This window comes from Hylaeus anthracinus, unplaced genomic scaffold, assembly GCF_026225885.1.
Source record: "Hylaeus anthracinus isolate JK02 unplaced genomic scaffold, UHH_iyHylAnth1.0_haploid 11989, whole genome shotgun sequence".
Taxonomy (NCBI): domain Eukaryota; kingdom Metazoa; phylum Arthropoda; class Insecta; order Hymenoptera; family Colletidae; genus Hylaeus; species Hylaeus anthracinus.
In genome coordinates this window covers 10,981,613-10,996,812 of record NW_026534337.1, presented here as the reverse complement: position 1 = coordinate 10,996,812, position 15,200 = coordinate 10,981,613, and the positions used below count along the sequence as shown (strand labels likewise).

General features: G+C 41.3%; 3 protein-coding genes across 48 annotated transcripts in view; 2 read left to right on the top strand and 1 right to left on the bottom strand.

Annotated features, from left to right (window-relative positions):
• The window catches only part of LOC128887865 (twitchin), a 91,853-nt gene extending 82,989 nt beyond the window's left edge, over positions 1–8,864 (top strand). For 44 of the 45 annotated variants that reach the window (XM_054144265.1, XM_054144302.1, XM_054144295.1 and 41 more), the window contains 14 exons: positions 798–1,005; positions 1,454–1,606; positions 1,962–2,188; positions 2,276–2,566; positions 3,085–3,456; positions 3,754–3,810; positions 5,500–5,666; positions 5,749–5,848; positions 5,927–6,069; positions 6,327–6,483; positions 6,788–7,105; positions 7,193–7,306; positions 7,893–8,126; positions 8,235–8,864. In XM_054144265.1, coding sequence (XP_054000240.1) covers positions 798–1,005; positions 1,454–1,606; positions 1,962–2,188; positions 2,276–2,566; positions 3,085–3,456; positions 3,754–3,810; positions 5,500–5,666; positions 5,749–5,848; positions 5,927–6,069; positions 6,327–6,483; positions 6,788–7,105; positions 7,193–7,306; positions 7,893–8,089 — 2,504 coding nt within the window. In that variant the 3' untranslated portion in view covers positions 8,090–8,126; positions 8,235–8,864. Of the gene's footprint in view, positions 1–797; positions 1,006–1,453; positions 1,607–1,961; positions 2,189–2,275; positions 2,567–3,084; positions 3,457–3,753; positions 3,811–5,499; positions 5,667–5,748; positions 5,849–5,926; positions 6,070–6,326; positions 6,484–6,787; positions 7,106–7,192; positions 7,307–7,892 lie in introns of all 45 variants that reach the window. The other variant, XM_054144266.1, reaches the window with a different exon arrangement.
• Positions 8,865–8,934: 70 nt separating this feature from the next.
• LOC128887879 (uncharacterized) lies at positions 8,935–11,895 on the bottom strand. 2 transcript variants are annotated; one of them, XM_054144339.1, is made up of 5 exons: positions 11,755–11,895; positions 10,162–10,578; positions 9,898–10,096; positions 9,395–9,835; positions 8,935–9,328 (listed from the first exon to the last, which is right to left on the bottom strand). In XM_054144339.1, the coding sequence occupies exons 2-5, from the start codon at positions 10,507–10,509 to the stop codon at positions 9,003–9,005; spliced, it is 1,314 nt and encodes a 437-aa protein (XP_054000314.1). In that variant the 5' UTR covers positions 10,510–10,578; positions 11,755–11,895; the 3' UTR covers positions 8,935–9,002. The 2 variants fall into 2 exon arrangements, with proteins under 2 accessions (XP_054000314.1, XP_054000313.1); XM_054144338.1 differs by lacking the exon at positions 11,755–11,895 and adding an exon at positions 10,659–10,911.
• LOC128887875 (dnaJ homolog subfamily C member 2) lies at positions 11,819–14,911 on the top strand. The gene is made up of 5 exons (XM_054144328.1): positions 11,819–12,010; positions 12,400–12,669; positions 12,787–13,171; positions 13,334–14,435; positions 14,520–14,911. The coding sequence occupies exons 1-5, from the start codon at positions 11,959–11,961 to the stop codon at positions 14,568–14,570; spliced, it is 1,860 nt and encodes a 619-aa protein (XP_054000303.1). The 5' UTR covers positions 11,819–11,958; the 3' UTR covers positions 14,571–14,911.
• Positions 14,912–15,200: the final 289 nt, after the last annotated feature.

Sequence of the window (15,200 nt, the reverse complement as noted above, 5' to 3'; positions counted from 1 at the left end):
CTTTCGTGTCTTCGTCGTGATAATGTTAACTAGACTGCGAGTCTTTATGCAAAATATTAGGAGGTTGCATTGAACCCTTGCTCATAAATGTGTGGACACTTACTACTTTCAATGAATAATTAATATACACCGTAAATTATTACTATACAACTTTTGTTGCTAAATTCTGTATCGGGTGTGTATTTAACAACATTTAATAATGTTAAATGTTTCGACTGCCATATTCAATTTTATAGTGGAACTATGGGATTGTTTAGATAGAACAGTTCAGAAAAAATGTTCAATATATCAAACACATTTATGGCGAAATTACTTCAGATCCAATGACGAAATTATCACTTGTTCAGATCGATGCAAACATGGTTTGGAAGAGACACATTTCCGTACTTACGAAGAAGTTGAAAATTGGCTTGCTGAATGAATAAACTCGATAGATAAACTGTTCTTTCGTCGCGGAATTCAACTTTTCCCAGAAAAGTGGGAGAAAGAAGTAACTTTTGAGGGGAAATATTTCGATCGATACTTTTATATACTTTACTATTGAAATAAATCACTCGAAAAACACGAAAAAACAGCGGCTTTCAATGCAACCTCCTAATCAAATCTTAGCAAACCTGCATCCAAAAACTGAACCCAAATAGGAATTTATTTTACCCTGCATAGATTACAATATGAGCTTTACTTTCCATTCTTTTTTCTATTATTGCATACTGCCTGCATTTTGTAGTTTCATCCACCTCCAAATTTCCTGTAAATGCATAAGAGTCCGCTGTTTAATAATAACGATACTTATCCAGACATCAAGCCCGAGAACATCATGTGCCAGACGCGCAACAGCTCCAACGTGAAACTGATCGACTTCGGTTTAGCCACGAAGCTCGATCCCAACGAGGTGGTCAAGATCAGCACCGGCACAGCCGAATTCGCGGCTCCTGAGATCGTCGAGCGCGAACCAGTCGGATTCTACACGGACATGTGGGCCTGCGGTGTTTTGGCCTACGTCCTGTAAGCAAAACGTTGATTAGCTTCTGTAGTATTTATGGGCAGGATAATAATTCTAAGATAGATACTCGTTAGGGGTCCGATGAGCCTGGGAAAATATTTGAGCTCCACGCTCTATAATTTAAAAACATTTACTTCTTATCAATTTAAAATAGATACTCGCTACTTCGAGCTAGATGTGCCTATTATAAACTCGTTTCCCTTTAGCTAGAATTATGTCATAGCTTTGAATTGTGATTTAACAAAAGTTAACTTCTGCTAGGCTAGATCATGTAGATATTAAGGCAAATTCGAAACAGGAACGTCTCGGTATCCATATTCGCTCTTGTATGGTGGACGGACCATTCTTGTCTAGTTCTTGAACAATGATTTCTATTATTTTCAATGTGAATACTGCCGATTGGCTCGCTAATGAGTATTAAAGTATCCGAGTAAACTAATTTGATCGTAGGTTGAGCGGCCTTTCACCGTTCGCCGGAGACAACGACATCGAAACCCTGAAGAACGTCAAGGCCTGCGACTGGGACTTCGACGAAGAAGCATTCCGCGATGTTTCCGAGGAGGGCAAGGACTTCATTAGGCGACTGCTCGTCAAGAATAAAGAGTGCGTTTGCCATTAACAACACCTAAGCGTATCAACCACTTGCATTTCTTCAGAGAAATCGGAAAAGGATATACATTTTCTAAACTAATTTATTATCGACTAATTTATTTGGAATAGTTTTTCGAAGGAAATATAGAACATCGATTGATTATTAAATTATACAAATATAATGCACGTCGTTTTTGTTTCTGTGACCATCGCATGACGACGTACATACCACGTCGTTGGCGATTCTGTGACGAAACCATCGCAACGTGCGTGGCAAGTCTTTCCAACGCAAGTGGTTAAGCTAGATACGAAAGAACTTTCTTGAAACAATTCGTTGAAACAATTCATTGAAACATTTTCCATTCAGGAAACGTATGACTGCCCACGAATGTCTCGTGCACGCGTGGTTGACCGGAGACCACAGCGACAGAACCAAGGCGATCTCCAGCAGCAGATACCTCCGCTTCAGGGACAGACTGCGCGCCAAGTACGAGGACTGGGACAAATACGTCCTCCCCATCGGTCGACTGGCCGAGTACTCCTCGCTCAGGAAACTGCTGATCGAGAAATACAAGATTTACGATTCCTGCTTCGGTGAGGGACAGTGTCACGAATAAATATGACAAGGAGATGAAAGGTTTGCCTCGAACTTTGGATCTAAACTCGTTGCTTGATTCGCAGATCGACGACAAGCCGCGCCAAGGTTCGTCATCAAACCTACGAGCGCGTTCGCTTACGAGGGCCAAAGCGTCAAGTTCACTTGTCGCGTGATCGCCACCGCTGACCCAACCCTCACCTGGTTCCACAACAACCAGGAGCTCAGACAATCCGTCAAGTTCATGAAACGATACCACGGCGAGGACTACACTTTCATCATCAACAGAGTGAAGCTCGAGGACAGAGGGGAATACGTGATCAGGGCTGAGAATCATTACGGTTACAGGGAGGAGGTCGTTTTCCTCAACGTGCAACGTACGTCTCTATCTACCGTGCTTTCGTCGGGAGTACAAGGTGTCCCAAAACTCTCGTAGGAGCCGGAAATGGGGGGGTAGTTGAGACGATACTGAACAACAATTTCCTTTGCAAAAATGTCGATGAGGTTTTCATTTTTGAATTATTAACGAAAAACACCGACCAATCAGCGCGAGCTTTGGGACTCCCTGTATAAACATTTCGCTGTCCAACTTAGCTTTTAACACTTTATCTACTGGGCTATTTAGAAACAGTCTTTAATTTAAGAAAGAATTTTCTACAGTAGTATGTGCCAATCTAGGCTGACAACAATTCCTCCATACTGTTACTGGGTACATTGAAAGCCAAGTCTGTTTCCAAATACTGATCGCTATAAGTTGTTAACCATCAACACGGTAAATAAATTCGAATAGGTAAATACTACAATTAAAAAGCCTATAAATAGGCTCCCGGTAAATAAAGTGTTAAGCCACGAGAGTCTCAAGAGTTTTCTAACGATCATCGCGTTCGACTTTCAGCGCTACCAGTAGAGATACCGAAGTACAGACCGGAACTGCATCCAGTGCGAAGAAGAGAACCTCTCGGCTACAACGTCTGGTTGGAGACCATCGAATCGGCGCCGAGCTTCACCTTCCTGCTTCGACCTCGCGTCATCCAAGTCAGGCAAACGTGCAAGCTCCTCTGCTGTCTCGCAGGCAATCCACCGCCCACGGTTAAATGGTACAAGGACAGAGACGAGCTTTCCAAGCATCACTACGCCATGACGCACTCGGACGGCGTCGTGACGATGGAGATTATCGACTGCAAGCCAGAGGACAGCGGCAAGTACCGCTGCGTGGCGACCAACAAACACGGAAAGGACGAGACCACTTGCGTCGTCATTGTCGAAGGTACGGTGGAATCGTTGGGTACTACTCCTAAAATCTATTTATGAAAGAACTTGGGCCGATCGCACACGGGCGCAACCGATCAATTTCAAACCACTCTGAAACTATGTAGTTGCATGCGACCGTGGATCTAGGTAAAACAAAGATAGTGGAATAGGTAAAGTAAAGAGTGCAAACGGTTTGCAACACTAATTTCAAATCGGTTGCGCAGTGTGCGATCGGACTTAGAGAACAAGCGGTGACTTTAGAAGTTGCATCTTCGACGTGTTCGCGAAAGACTCATCGAATATTTATTTGTAGGCACTGGAGAAACTGAGGAGCAGGTTAAATTAGCGCACGACCTCCTACATTCCGGAGGTACAGCCACGTAACGAGTGAAACCCCTCTCCTGTTTGAGATCCCACCTAATCGTCCACTGCAGAAGGAGCATCCCCGATTATTTACCCGCTTTCTGACAAGTTGCCGATATATATATATCCGTTAAAGATTTAAGGAACCACGATCCGACAACCCCTAATCTTTACTCGCGCATTTAGGGTGAACGTACCAGTAATCGGCACGTCGAGGAACACGTAAGACTATATCGCGAAACCTTTCGATTTGGAAGAAATTTAAAAAATGCTCGAGAGTAGTTGTTATCGAATTTGTAAGCAGCTCGATGTATAAAATTAAGAGACCGGTTGGAGAACGTTGTTGGATCGGTGAGCGACGTTTTGTCAAAAAGATTTGTCCCAGTTATCGACATAAAAGCGAACCTGGCGCTGATGAAAAATAAAGCGTCTTCATTTTTTATTATTTTAACACGCCACCACATTCGGGCATTGAACTGAACGTACGCTAAAAATGAATACACCTCTTGCGGTTCTAGTTGCAGTATTTCATCTGAAAGTTTTCATCAAACTTGTAATGGCACAACTTGGCGGTGACTCGTATAAATATCGTATAAATATTGTTTCGTTAAGACTGCACAGTTAGGAGAAATGTTAGTAACTATCTGCGGGGTAACACTGCCACATTGAACTAAGTATAATAGAATCTCGACAACCTTCAACACAGATTGTGCAGCATTCGTTTCTATTACCTTCTCGTCTCGTCCTGTGATTTCATTTTTTTTTTCTCTGTGTTCTGAACCGAGAAAATAAAGTAACGTTTCAATGTTTGTGAATGTCCCAGAGGTATATGTCGATTACTGGTCTCCTACTTCGTTTAGATAGATTAGATATATTATAAACAAAGAAAATGATATCGCCACAGTTCCTTGCTTCATCCCCGCTACTGTTCCTTCTTAGGCGAGAGAGACCCGTCGACTCCAGCACCAATGTCCTTCGTTAAGGATAAAGTAAAAGTGACAGAACAGAGGGTTAACGCTTTGCATTCGAGAGGTAACTCTCAGTCACCATTAGGTTTCACGCAGCAAATCTATCAGCAATAATCTTTCTTTAGGTTTAATTTCTTTGGAACTCGAAATGTCAATGAAATGATTGTCGGCGAGGTAAAGGTGACCTGAACTCGTAGCAATAGAATGTTAAGAGTGCAAAGGGTTAATTCGCTATATGCTTCAACTTCTTGGCAAAACCAACGTCGAAGCGAAACAATATGGCCGCGAGGCTTACTGCTCGACTTCCTTCACGCAACAGGATTCCTTTTTATATTCGATTGGCTCGTAGCGAATTAAACACTGGGTCTGCAATGAGTAATACTCAAACTAACCCTAGAGTCGTATATTTAATTAAAAGTATCGGTTACCAGTACGTTTACCCTACTTCATTTACTTCTGCCGACTTCCTCGACTTCCGACTAACTTTGCTTTTGCTCCAACGTTTGACAATAACTTCCATCCAGATCGTGCCATTAGGCGCATGTCCAGTAGTTGCTTCGTTGATCTGCACCAGCATTCCCAGATTATTCGTATCGATTAAGAAAGATTCGGGAAGGTTGGTTGCACAGATCAGCACACGGATTTGTCCATAGTGGTGTGCGTTTTCAACCCTGAAACGAGGAAGATCGCTGTAGATGCTTAATTACAGAAAAGAAAAACTTTCGTAGATCGAAGATTTATCGAGCAACCGCTGAAACCAGCACCGCCGCCGATCATAACGGTTCACAAATCGGGTGGATACAGCGGGTACAGTTCCACCACCACGCAAGGTTCATCGTCCAGTTACAGTAGTTCCACCAATAAGCAGAATTCCACGACTTCCTCTTCCTACAGAGTAAGGATTAATTTAGAATTGCTCGTTACTATTTTATCGGAATGGTAACGCTGGATGTATGCGCTGGACGATTTCGTTTCAGGCCACAGACTCCAGCACGGACAAACGAAGCACCAAGAAGTACGGTCTCGACGCCACGGGCAGCCCATCTCGTTCCAGAAGTACCACTAAGGAATTAGCTTGTAAGCAAAATACGCTGGCTGTATTTAGACGGTCCGGGTTCCAGTAACACATTTAATTACACACAATTAATCTCGTAGATCCTCCGGACGACTCGATGCGGGCGCCACAGTTCACGAAAAAACTGAGCGATCTTACTATAAACGACGGAGAACAGTTAGAACTCAGCGCGAAGGTCGACGGTGACCCTGAACCTCAGGTCACCTGGTCCAAGAACGGCAAGGTAAAAACGAGTTCGCGAAAATAAATGTCTCGCCGAGTTAACACAGCAAACCTTTGCTCAGAAACACGGCAATCGTGTGTCTCCTTGGATCTTTGTTTCGTAATACCACTTTTTAGATAATAGAGAATAACGCCAAATAATATTGTTAAAGTGTCCAGTACCCAAACCCATAAATGTTTCGCCGAGTTAACCCAGCAAACCTTTGCTTAGAGAATTTCACGAATCCTTGAATCGGCCTAATTTATTGTCCATTATAGGCGCTAAGCTCGTCAGGCATCATGGACCTGAAGTACAAAGCGGGAGTCGCGACTCTCGTTATCAACGAAGTGTTCCCCGAAGACGAGGGCGAATACACTTGTCAGGCGAGCAACAGCATCGGTACCGTGACTACCTCCTGCAAGCTGACTATAAAACGTAAGTAACTGTTGGGTTTTTGTAAATTAAAAAAAAAAAAGAAATACACACGTGCTTTAGTAGGTTTTATGAGGAGGTAGAACACACATGTGCTTTCTATGCAGCACCAAACATACGAAACAAGAGAAGATCCATCCGGTCAGCGTCACATGCATGCATAAAACAAAACACATTCACACATTCGCCTAACGCGCTAAACCTTGAGATCAGAATCCAACAGTAACCTTTACTTATCAAGTCATCCCAGTGAAATTGAAATACATGAATTCTCTATGAATTCTACGCCGATGACGATATCTTTCAGCGGACACGACTGCGGCCGCGAAGAAGAAGACCGACGACAAGCCCCCGAAGATCGTGGATCACCTGACGAGCATGTTCGTGAAGGATGGCGAAGCCGTTTTGCTGAGCTGTCGAATAATCGGCGCCAAGAAGTTCGACGTGATATGGCTTCACAATAACAAAGAGATCAAGCCTAGCAAGGACTTCCAGTACAGCAACGAGGCGAATATCTACAAATTGAACATCGCCGAGATCTTCCCCGAGGACTCCGGCACTTACACCTGCGAAGCGTTCAACGACGCAGGGGAGAGCTTCTCGTCGTGCACATTAAACGTACTTGGTACGTCAACGATCGCGATTCCCATCGATCACGCTGTTCTTAATAATTGCTTTACGATCACGCTGATAACGATTGTTTCGCTTGCAGTTCCAAACGAGGAACCGAAGAGCCCAGTCTTCACGACATTCCCGCAATCTGCAACGGTAGGCGAAGGCGAATCGGTTACGTTCACATGCAAGACTGAAACCGCGCCTTTGAAAGGTAATCAAAATTGTCGATTAGAGATCCCTACTTCACGTGTGTCGAAATACCCGGGTACACGGGTAATCAATCGATCCGTGTTTTAATTCGTGTATTTTTAATACTCGGATACTCGGGTATCCGTGTATTAAAAATACACGTGTTCATCCCTTAATACACAGTACACGTGTTCCGTGTTTCCGTGTATTTTAATACCCGTTCAAAACCGTGATCTCTAGTATAGATCTTTCTTATAGTTGTATTGGGTTGTCTGGAAAGTCCATGCCGATTTTTGATAAGTGGTGCAGGTCTGAATATGTCGAAATTGCTGAAAACAAATAACATATATATATATATGCATCCCTTAAAAGGTGAAAAGGTGTGGAACAAAATGGTATCTATGTAATGCAATAAATACATTAATATATACACAAATACATTGCAATTCAAATGTGCCTTTGAAGTTTTTTTGAAAATTGGCACGAACTTTCTGAACAACCTAATATTTTTCGTACAATCTGCTTAAATCGGTCAGGAAGCTCTGTACAAATTACGATGGCGACTGCGAGGGCGCGAGCTGTATACTAATCGGGTTTTTTTTTTACAGTAACGTGGTTGAAAGACGGAAAAGCGATCCCAGAAAGTAGCAGCAGGTACCTCTTCAGTTCAGACGGTGACAAATCGTTCGAGTTGCGTATCAAATCCTGCACGGCCAGCGATGTCGGCCAATACGTTGCCCGCGCGATCGGCAAGAAGGGCGAGACGAACGCTGCTTTCGCCCTAAACGTTACCAGCGACCAATGAAAACGTTGATACGTGCAATGATCGCGATACGACAAAGGTTTGGGTGATATCCATCTATTTTTTACTGTTCCACATTGTTTGTTAGCTTCGTCGTATTTGCGCGTCACCTTGGTTCTTTTGGTTCTTCTAATTCATCTCTTTTCAGCTTCCAACGATGTTCTATCGGGAGAACAATGATTTAGAAACGAAAACGAATGATAAAGAACAGAGGGAAACGTTTGAAACGGACTGTAAAAAAAAGAATTACGACTCGCGAAGTAAGTCGCGACGATAGGTGGTTATTATAAGGTTCGTGTATAAAAGAGAAATTGGAGAACTATTGTATTCGCACTATTCTATTATGTAAATTATCATGGAACGCTGTATTTTCTTTTTGTGTGCTTATCATTATCGCAAGAAACACGTGTCGTTGTTGTGGTGAACGAAGAATCTAAGACGTCGAACAATACACGGATAGCACGCGCAATCTATACGCTAATACGAGCTTTGCTGTATACACGAATTACCATATTTTAAGTAAACAATTATGCATAACGACGGTACGAAATTTAAACGATAAATCGTCACGGTCGATTCCGGCGGACGAACCAGCATCCTCGAAAATAACAACGTCGTCTAACATCTTGTCTCGCCGGGATGACTGTACGAAACGATCGATACTGTCGAGATGTACGTCCTTATTCCATGTAATCGTACGCACTGTCGTGTTATACTTGTTTGAAGACTGCTTCCGTTACAAAATTTACGATAAATAAAATATAATTCAAATATAAAATGGTCGATATCTCTCACTCCTCGTTTTTCTCTCTCTCGCGCGATACAGCCAACGAATAAGAAACAAATGATTTTTCTTTAATATTTTGCTTTATTTACAAAAAGAAATACAGGTATAAAAAGATTTTTAATTAATGAATTATGCTACAGTGTCATACAAACTATCGGGATTAATGATGTTTAAGCATCCCGATTTTGGAATGAAGAAATTTGTTAAGTCTCTGCTTATCTCGGTATGCAGATGTAGATACTGATATTTGTCAGCATGTCGAGTATTCAATAACACTATGCCGACATCGGCCACATGTGCGTATCTTAATTCATACGAATCGTCTTCGTGTACGATACTCGCGCTAGTTATTATAGCGTGTTCTATGCATTGACTTAATGAGCATCCTCCTTCCTTGCAAACCGAGTCCTTTACAACGTTAATTCTAGACAAAACTGACACGTCCAAATGAGAACCTGGTAGAAACATCAAATGTTATTAAAAGAATAAACGAAAATCATATTTCTGTCGCTGATATTTACCCAGAAGAAACAATGTCGCCTCGTGTGCGAGAAATGCGTCCACTCGTTGTACAGCAGGATTATTGTAAATCGATATACTTTGCCAATAATTACCTTCTGGATAATAAATAAAAACCGACGTATTTATTAAAAATAGTTTTCCATCCATAACACAATGAGGAGGAACACTGGTAAAACTTTCAGGAACCTTTGCACCCTTTTTCCATGTGCCAGTATGAATATCAAGAATATCAGTCGTAAATAATTTCAATCTATGCCTTCCGACACCGCCTATTATCGTTAATTTATTTTTCAGAAACACGGCAATCATGTGTCTCCTTGGAACTGGCATCTTTGCTTCGTAATACCACTTTTTAGATAGTAGAGAATAACGCCAAATAATGTTGTTAAAGTGTCCAGTACCTAAACCCATTTCTCCTCCAACTGTATATATATTGAATCCTAAAAATAGCTTAAATGACCACAAGATCTTCCTCTTAAAACATAACAGAATAAATGTATACCTCTACTAGTGACTTGCATTCCAACTATAGAACTCTCTGAATCTTGTTTGTGTTTTAATTGCATGCATTTGGACAATACGTTATCCTTCCAAATATACAAATATGGATCTTTGTTAATACATTCGTATGTTTTGTACACAACAATGCCTTGTATAAACTTGAGTAACCTGTTTTCCATTATATCTGGAATATCTGGTGTCTACAATTGAAATATTATCAAACCAAGTATGAATATACTATGTAATCGAGCAGCATAATAATTACCATGTGATGGTGTATCCATTGGTTTCTTACAAAACACAAATATTCCATAGAAGATCTTGTATTAACATTTTGAAGCAACAGAGTAATATTACTTTTGGTCAACTCCAGAAGTGAAGGTAAAGGAAGTTCTTCGAAACGATCTAAACAAGTAGCAAGACACATGTCTTGTAATACTTTAATGTTCAATTCTTGGGCCAGTAACCATATATCGATTACTTTGTCTGGTAGCAGCCAATTTATAGTAATAATATCTATAGCTTCATTTGTTAATTCATCCACCATAAATAGTACACTCAATTGTAATAAATTTAATAATTCTATGAAATTTTCTTTTACAAATTTACTCATAGAAACTTTCAACGGATGACACAGAACATCTACTGGTTCTGCATCATCGTGGATCCATTCGACAAAACTCTACAAAAATACAAAGGATCACAGTTATTCCCATGAATGATGGGGACATATTTATTATATTAATTAACAACAATAGAAACCTTCAAGGTAGATAAAGAAATATCATAATTAACAACGTGTTCCTTGTCATGGGAATCATTAAAATTGTGTGAAAATAGGGATGCAAAGTAACGGCTTTGTTTCGCAAGTCTTTCTTTATTTACTTTGATACGATGATCATCGAGAATCAAAGTTAAAATTTCCATTATATTTGCCCCACAAGGGTTCTACCGTCGCACAGTGGGACAGAATTAAATTATAGGTTAGACAATGGATGTATCCAATTGTAAGTATATAATTTCGTTATGTATGACCAGGAATTCTAGGCAGCCAGTGGGCAGATACAGATTTAGTAGATGTTATAAAAGTAACAAATGATACATAACAATTACAGATTACAGTACAAATATAAAGAAACATATTAAATAAAGTTTTGCAATTCAAACTTTCGCGCTCTTTTAATTCAACCCAATAGCCATCTAGCGGTAGAAATAACGAACTAATTTTCGGAGTATGGTCAGCGCCTCTATCGGGAACACGCTCAAGTTTGTCGCTGAATAGTTCCTACATACACTGCTAGATGGCGCCATTTGTTCCATCAATTTACCGACATGTCGATAATTGAACAAATGGCGCCATCTAGCGGTGCCAGTAGGAACTATTCGGCGACAAGCTTGAGCGTTTTTCAGATAGAGGCGCTGACTAAACTCCGAAAATTAGTTCGTTATTTCTACCGCTAGATGGCTATGAGTTTGAAGCAAAAGGGCGCGAAAATTTGAATGTAGTTCTGTAATCATTAAATATAATTTCTTCTGAGATGTCTTTAACACTTTAAATATTTCTTTTTATTAAATTTTAAGCGATTATGAATATCTGTAACACATTTGTGATACCTATTCGAAAATATGGAGAAACATATTATACATGTGTGCTTGTGAATGCACTTCATCATCCACAGTATTCAAGCCTCTAAAAATATGCGATTATTATGATGTATTAAAACTTTTATGACGTAGTTTAAAGCTAAAACCTGTTACTACTAATCTATTAATTATGAACCGCTACGTATAATATATTTTTACATTGTTTTGTCTTTTCATCTTTTCGTCCAACGTACGTCAGATATACGATACTTACCTGGGTGGAGGCACAGAGGACCAATAGCAGTGAATGTTTTCAGGGTGCATAGTCCATATTTATTCGGATATATTCGAGCTCGAAGCAACCCGCTCGTTTCTTACTGAGATATGTTCGCAACACGATAGTATCGTTCGCTTATGTTTTCGTTGTGACTTTTCTAATAGTTTCTGTGTAGAAATAACACCTTGTTAACGGCGAAGAATGACAGACGGTACGGGGAACGATGATACGACTGCTTTCAACACGATATCGGGTAAGTTTTCAGATTCCCTTTAATGCCTTGCTTCTGACACCGGCCATTTGAGGTTAGATCGCTCGAAGCACAATGGTTTTTTCTCAGACAAAAGGATTTCGTTTCAAAAGGATTTTAAAATATATGGGTTGGATACTCGTCCTTCGTGGAAGTCTCTACTCTATTCGCATCGATATCCATGAATGTTTTAATTGTATATTATACAGAAACTCGTAGAGGTGACCTTAGAATCACGAATACTCAACGTTTTCGTATATACCACGCGGTTAGTGGCTATAGCACATTTTGAAATATATGTATATATCGATAAGTGTAAGCGTTTCAAATTAATTCACGAAATATAGATAAATCTTAAGAAATAATTAATATTCGTAATACCTACCTTACAGACTCGCCCAAGGTGGAAACGTATACAGCTGGTCCTCTAGTTTTATATTCAACGGCGCAGGCATGGGCAGCTCAGTTCCATCGCAGTCTTACAAGTACCAGAATATCGGAGTCTTCGGATGACGAAGACTTTTCCCAATATCAATTCGAGGATGACCTCGAGTACCTGAGGTCCTTGGATCCAAAGGAGTGGAAAGATCAAGACCATTACGCTGTCCTAGGCTTGAAAAAGCTCAGGCACAAAGCAACCGAAGATATTATAAAAAGGGCTTGTACGTAATGAAAGTTCAAAGTATACTCTGTAAACGAATGTAGGTGTTATGTCGTTCGCTATCTTGCCCGATGCCACGATTAACGCGGTTGAGGAGTATTTGATGCGTGAATTACAGATAAGCAGAAAATCCTCAAACATCATCCCGACAAACGGAAGGCGATGGGCGAGGAAATCCGGCCGGACGACGATTATTTCACCTGTATTACGCGGGCCTGGGAAACTCTGGGTACCACCGTGAAGAGGCGGAGTTACGACAGCGTAGATCCTTATTTTAACGACGATTTGCCGGATGAGAAAGACTGTAAAAACAATTTTTATATAGTAATGGGTAAGGCATTTAAAGAGAATGCCAGGTGGTCCGTGAAAAAGCCTGTGCCGCGATTAGGTGGACCCGACACGCCCCGAGACAAAGTCGAAAAGTTCTACTCGTTCTGGTATGACTTTGATTCGTGGCGCGAATACTCTTACCTGGACGAGGAGGACAAAGAAAGCGGACAGGAGTAAGTATAGGACGTTGCGGAAGAACGCCACTTTTGGGCCTGAAAAAAATGCCAACTGATATAGAGATAATTGAATTTTCTAACTTAAAGTTGACCCCCTGTCTCAAATTTAGCCGATACTTAAACTTCTCCTTTTCTCTTTAATCGCGGTCGTTTGTTTAGCCGAGACATGCGCAAGTGGATCGAGAAGAAGAACAAAGCCACGCGCGCAAAGCGGAAGAAAGAAGAGATGACGCGTATACGTAGCCTCGTCGACATGGCTTATAACATAGATCCCAGAATAAAGAAGTTCCAGCAGGAAGAGAAAAACAAGAAGACGGCGGCGAAGAAGGCAAAGCAAGAGGCTGCGAAAGCGCGACAGCAGGAGGAGGAAAGGATAGCGAGAGACCTAGCCGAGAAGGAGAGAGTAGAAAGGGAAAAGCGGGAAATCGAAGAGAAAGCAAAATTGGACGCGTTGAAGCAAGAAAGGGAGGCGCAGAAGAAGGCCCTCCGTAAGGAACGAAAAGCTTTAAGGGATCTCTGCAAGGCTAACAACTATTTTGCTGAGAATTCAGCGGAAAGCATCAGGCACATGGAGAGCGTAGAAAAGATTTGCGAGCTCTTCAAGCTCGTACAGTTGGAGGACACTATGAAGAAGTTACAGGCTGAAGGCAGAACCGCGTTCCTCGAAATCGTGGAGGAAACCGAGAAGAAAATAGAGGCTGAACGCAGGATCGGTGTTATTTCCAACGACACTCGTAACACCCCCGAAAAACAAGTGAAGAGTCAGGCAGCCCCGTGGAACGAGAACGATATACAGCTTTTGATCAAAGCTGTGAACTTGTTCCCAGCGGGAACTAATCAACGATGGGAGGTAGTCGCCAATTTCATTAATCAACATAGCAGCTCTTCCGCCGGTGTGACACGCGACGCGAAGGAGGTTCTCGCTAAGGCTAAAGATTTGCAATCGACGGACTTCAGCAAGTCTAGCCTGAAAGAACAAGCGAACAAGAAAGCCTTCGATAATTTCATCGCGGAGAAAAAAGCCAAAGAGTCCGTCGAGGATCGAATGCCCGCTGTCACAGAGCGTTTAGATCATATTCCGAACGGCGTCACCCCTGAGCAAAGAGACGCGAAAAAGGAGCCTCAGCCATGGACGCCCGCTGAACAGAAACTTCTAGAGCAAGCTCTGAAGACTTATCCCACGACCGTGCCTGACAGATGGGATCAAATCGCAGCGTGCATACCGACTAGGACGAAAAAGGAGTGCATGAGGAGGTATAAGGTATGTACATACCTCACACCTTGATTACTTTGGCCATCGTTATCGATAAAGTTCGACAATATCCATTTTTATTTTGTTTTTCAGGAGCTGGTGGAGCTGGTCAAGGCGAAAAAAGCGGCGCAAGTGATGAAATAATATCAATCTTTGTTTGAGAAATCTTTTTCTAACTTATTTCAACTCGAAATTCAGACGACTCCGCGAATCATTTCGAGTAGAGAAACGTTCATTGAGTTTGGAAGACGGATGAATTTCAGCTTTCACCGGAATGCCAGCTATTGTATATACTTGTGCCTTGCTTTAGTTTGTACGTGCACAGTTTGTAACAGGCTAGGAATCTTCTGCTACTTACACGCGTTGAAACAATCGCTGCGCACCAACTGTACATTCGTGGCAATCGTTAATCGCATGGAAAAAAATCATGTTTTCCCCTCCGAGAACCTTGTCAATATTTCTGGAAATACATTTCTTTTTATTAATTTTTTTTTTTCTTGTCCATGCATCGTTCCTTCCGCGAGATTTCATGTAAGTAATGTAAAATACGACAGTATATCAGAGCGAACGCAGTCGAGGGCGAAACTTACCCCATCCTACATTATAAATAAAGACGAATAATATTTCGAAAACGCAGTATAACTGGATCTTCACATTCCGACATAAAACCAACAGCGTAAGATGTTTGAAATCCTTATATTTTAATTTGACACATTTTTTGACAACATTAACAACAACAACTTTTTTCTGTTAGTTTTTCGTTTTTCTTTTCTA

Bases quoted from the DNA above. Each gene is read 5' to 3' on its own strand.
- LOC128887879 (XM_054144338.1), bottom strand. From the start codon at position 10,823: ATGGAAATTTTAACTTTGATTCTCGATGATCATCGTATCAAAGTAAAT. The intron at 10,097-10,161 runs GTAATTATTATG...TTTCAATTGTAG, and splicing joins AATGGATACACCATCACATG to ACACCAGATATTCCAGATAT. The intron at 9,329-9,394 runs GTAAATATCAGC...TGTTTCTACCAG, and splicing joins GGCGACATTGTTTCTTCTGG to GTTCTCATTTGGACGTGTCA.
- LOC128887875 (XM_054144328.1), top strand. From the start codon at position 11,959: ATGACAGACGGTACGGGGAACGATGATACGACTGCTTTCAACACGATA. The intron at 12,670-12,786 runs GTACGTAATGAA...CGTGAATTACAG, and splicing joins AGATATTATAAAAAGGGCTT to ATAAGCAGAAAATCCTCAAA. The intron at 14,436-14,519 runs GTATGTACATAC...TTTGTTTTTCAG, and splicing joins AGTGCATGAGGAGGTATAAG to GAGCTGGTGGAGCTGGTCAA.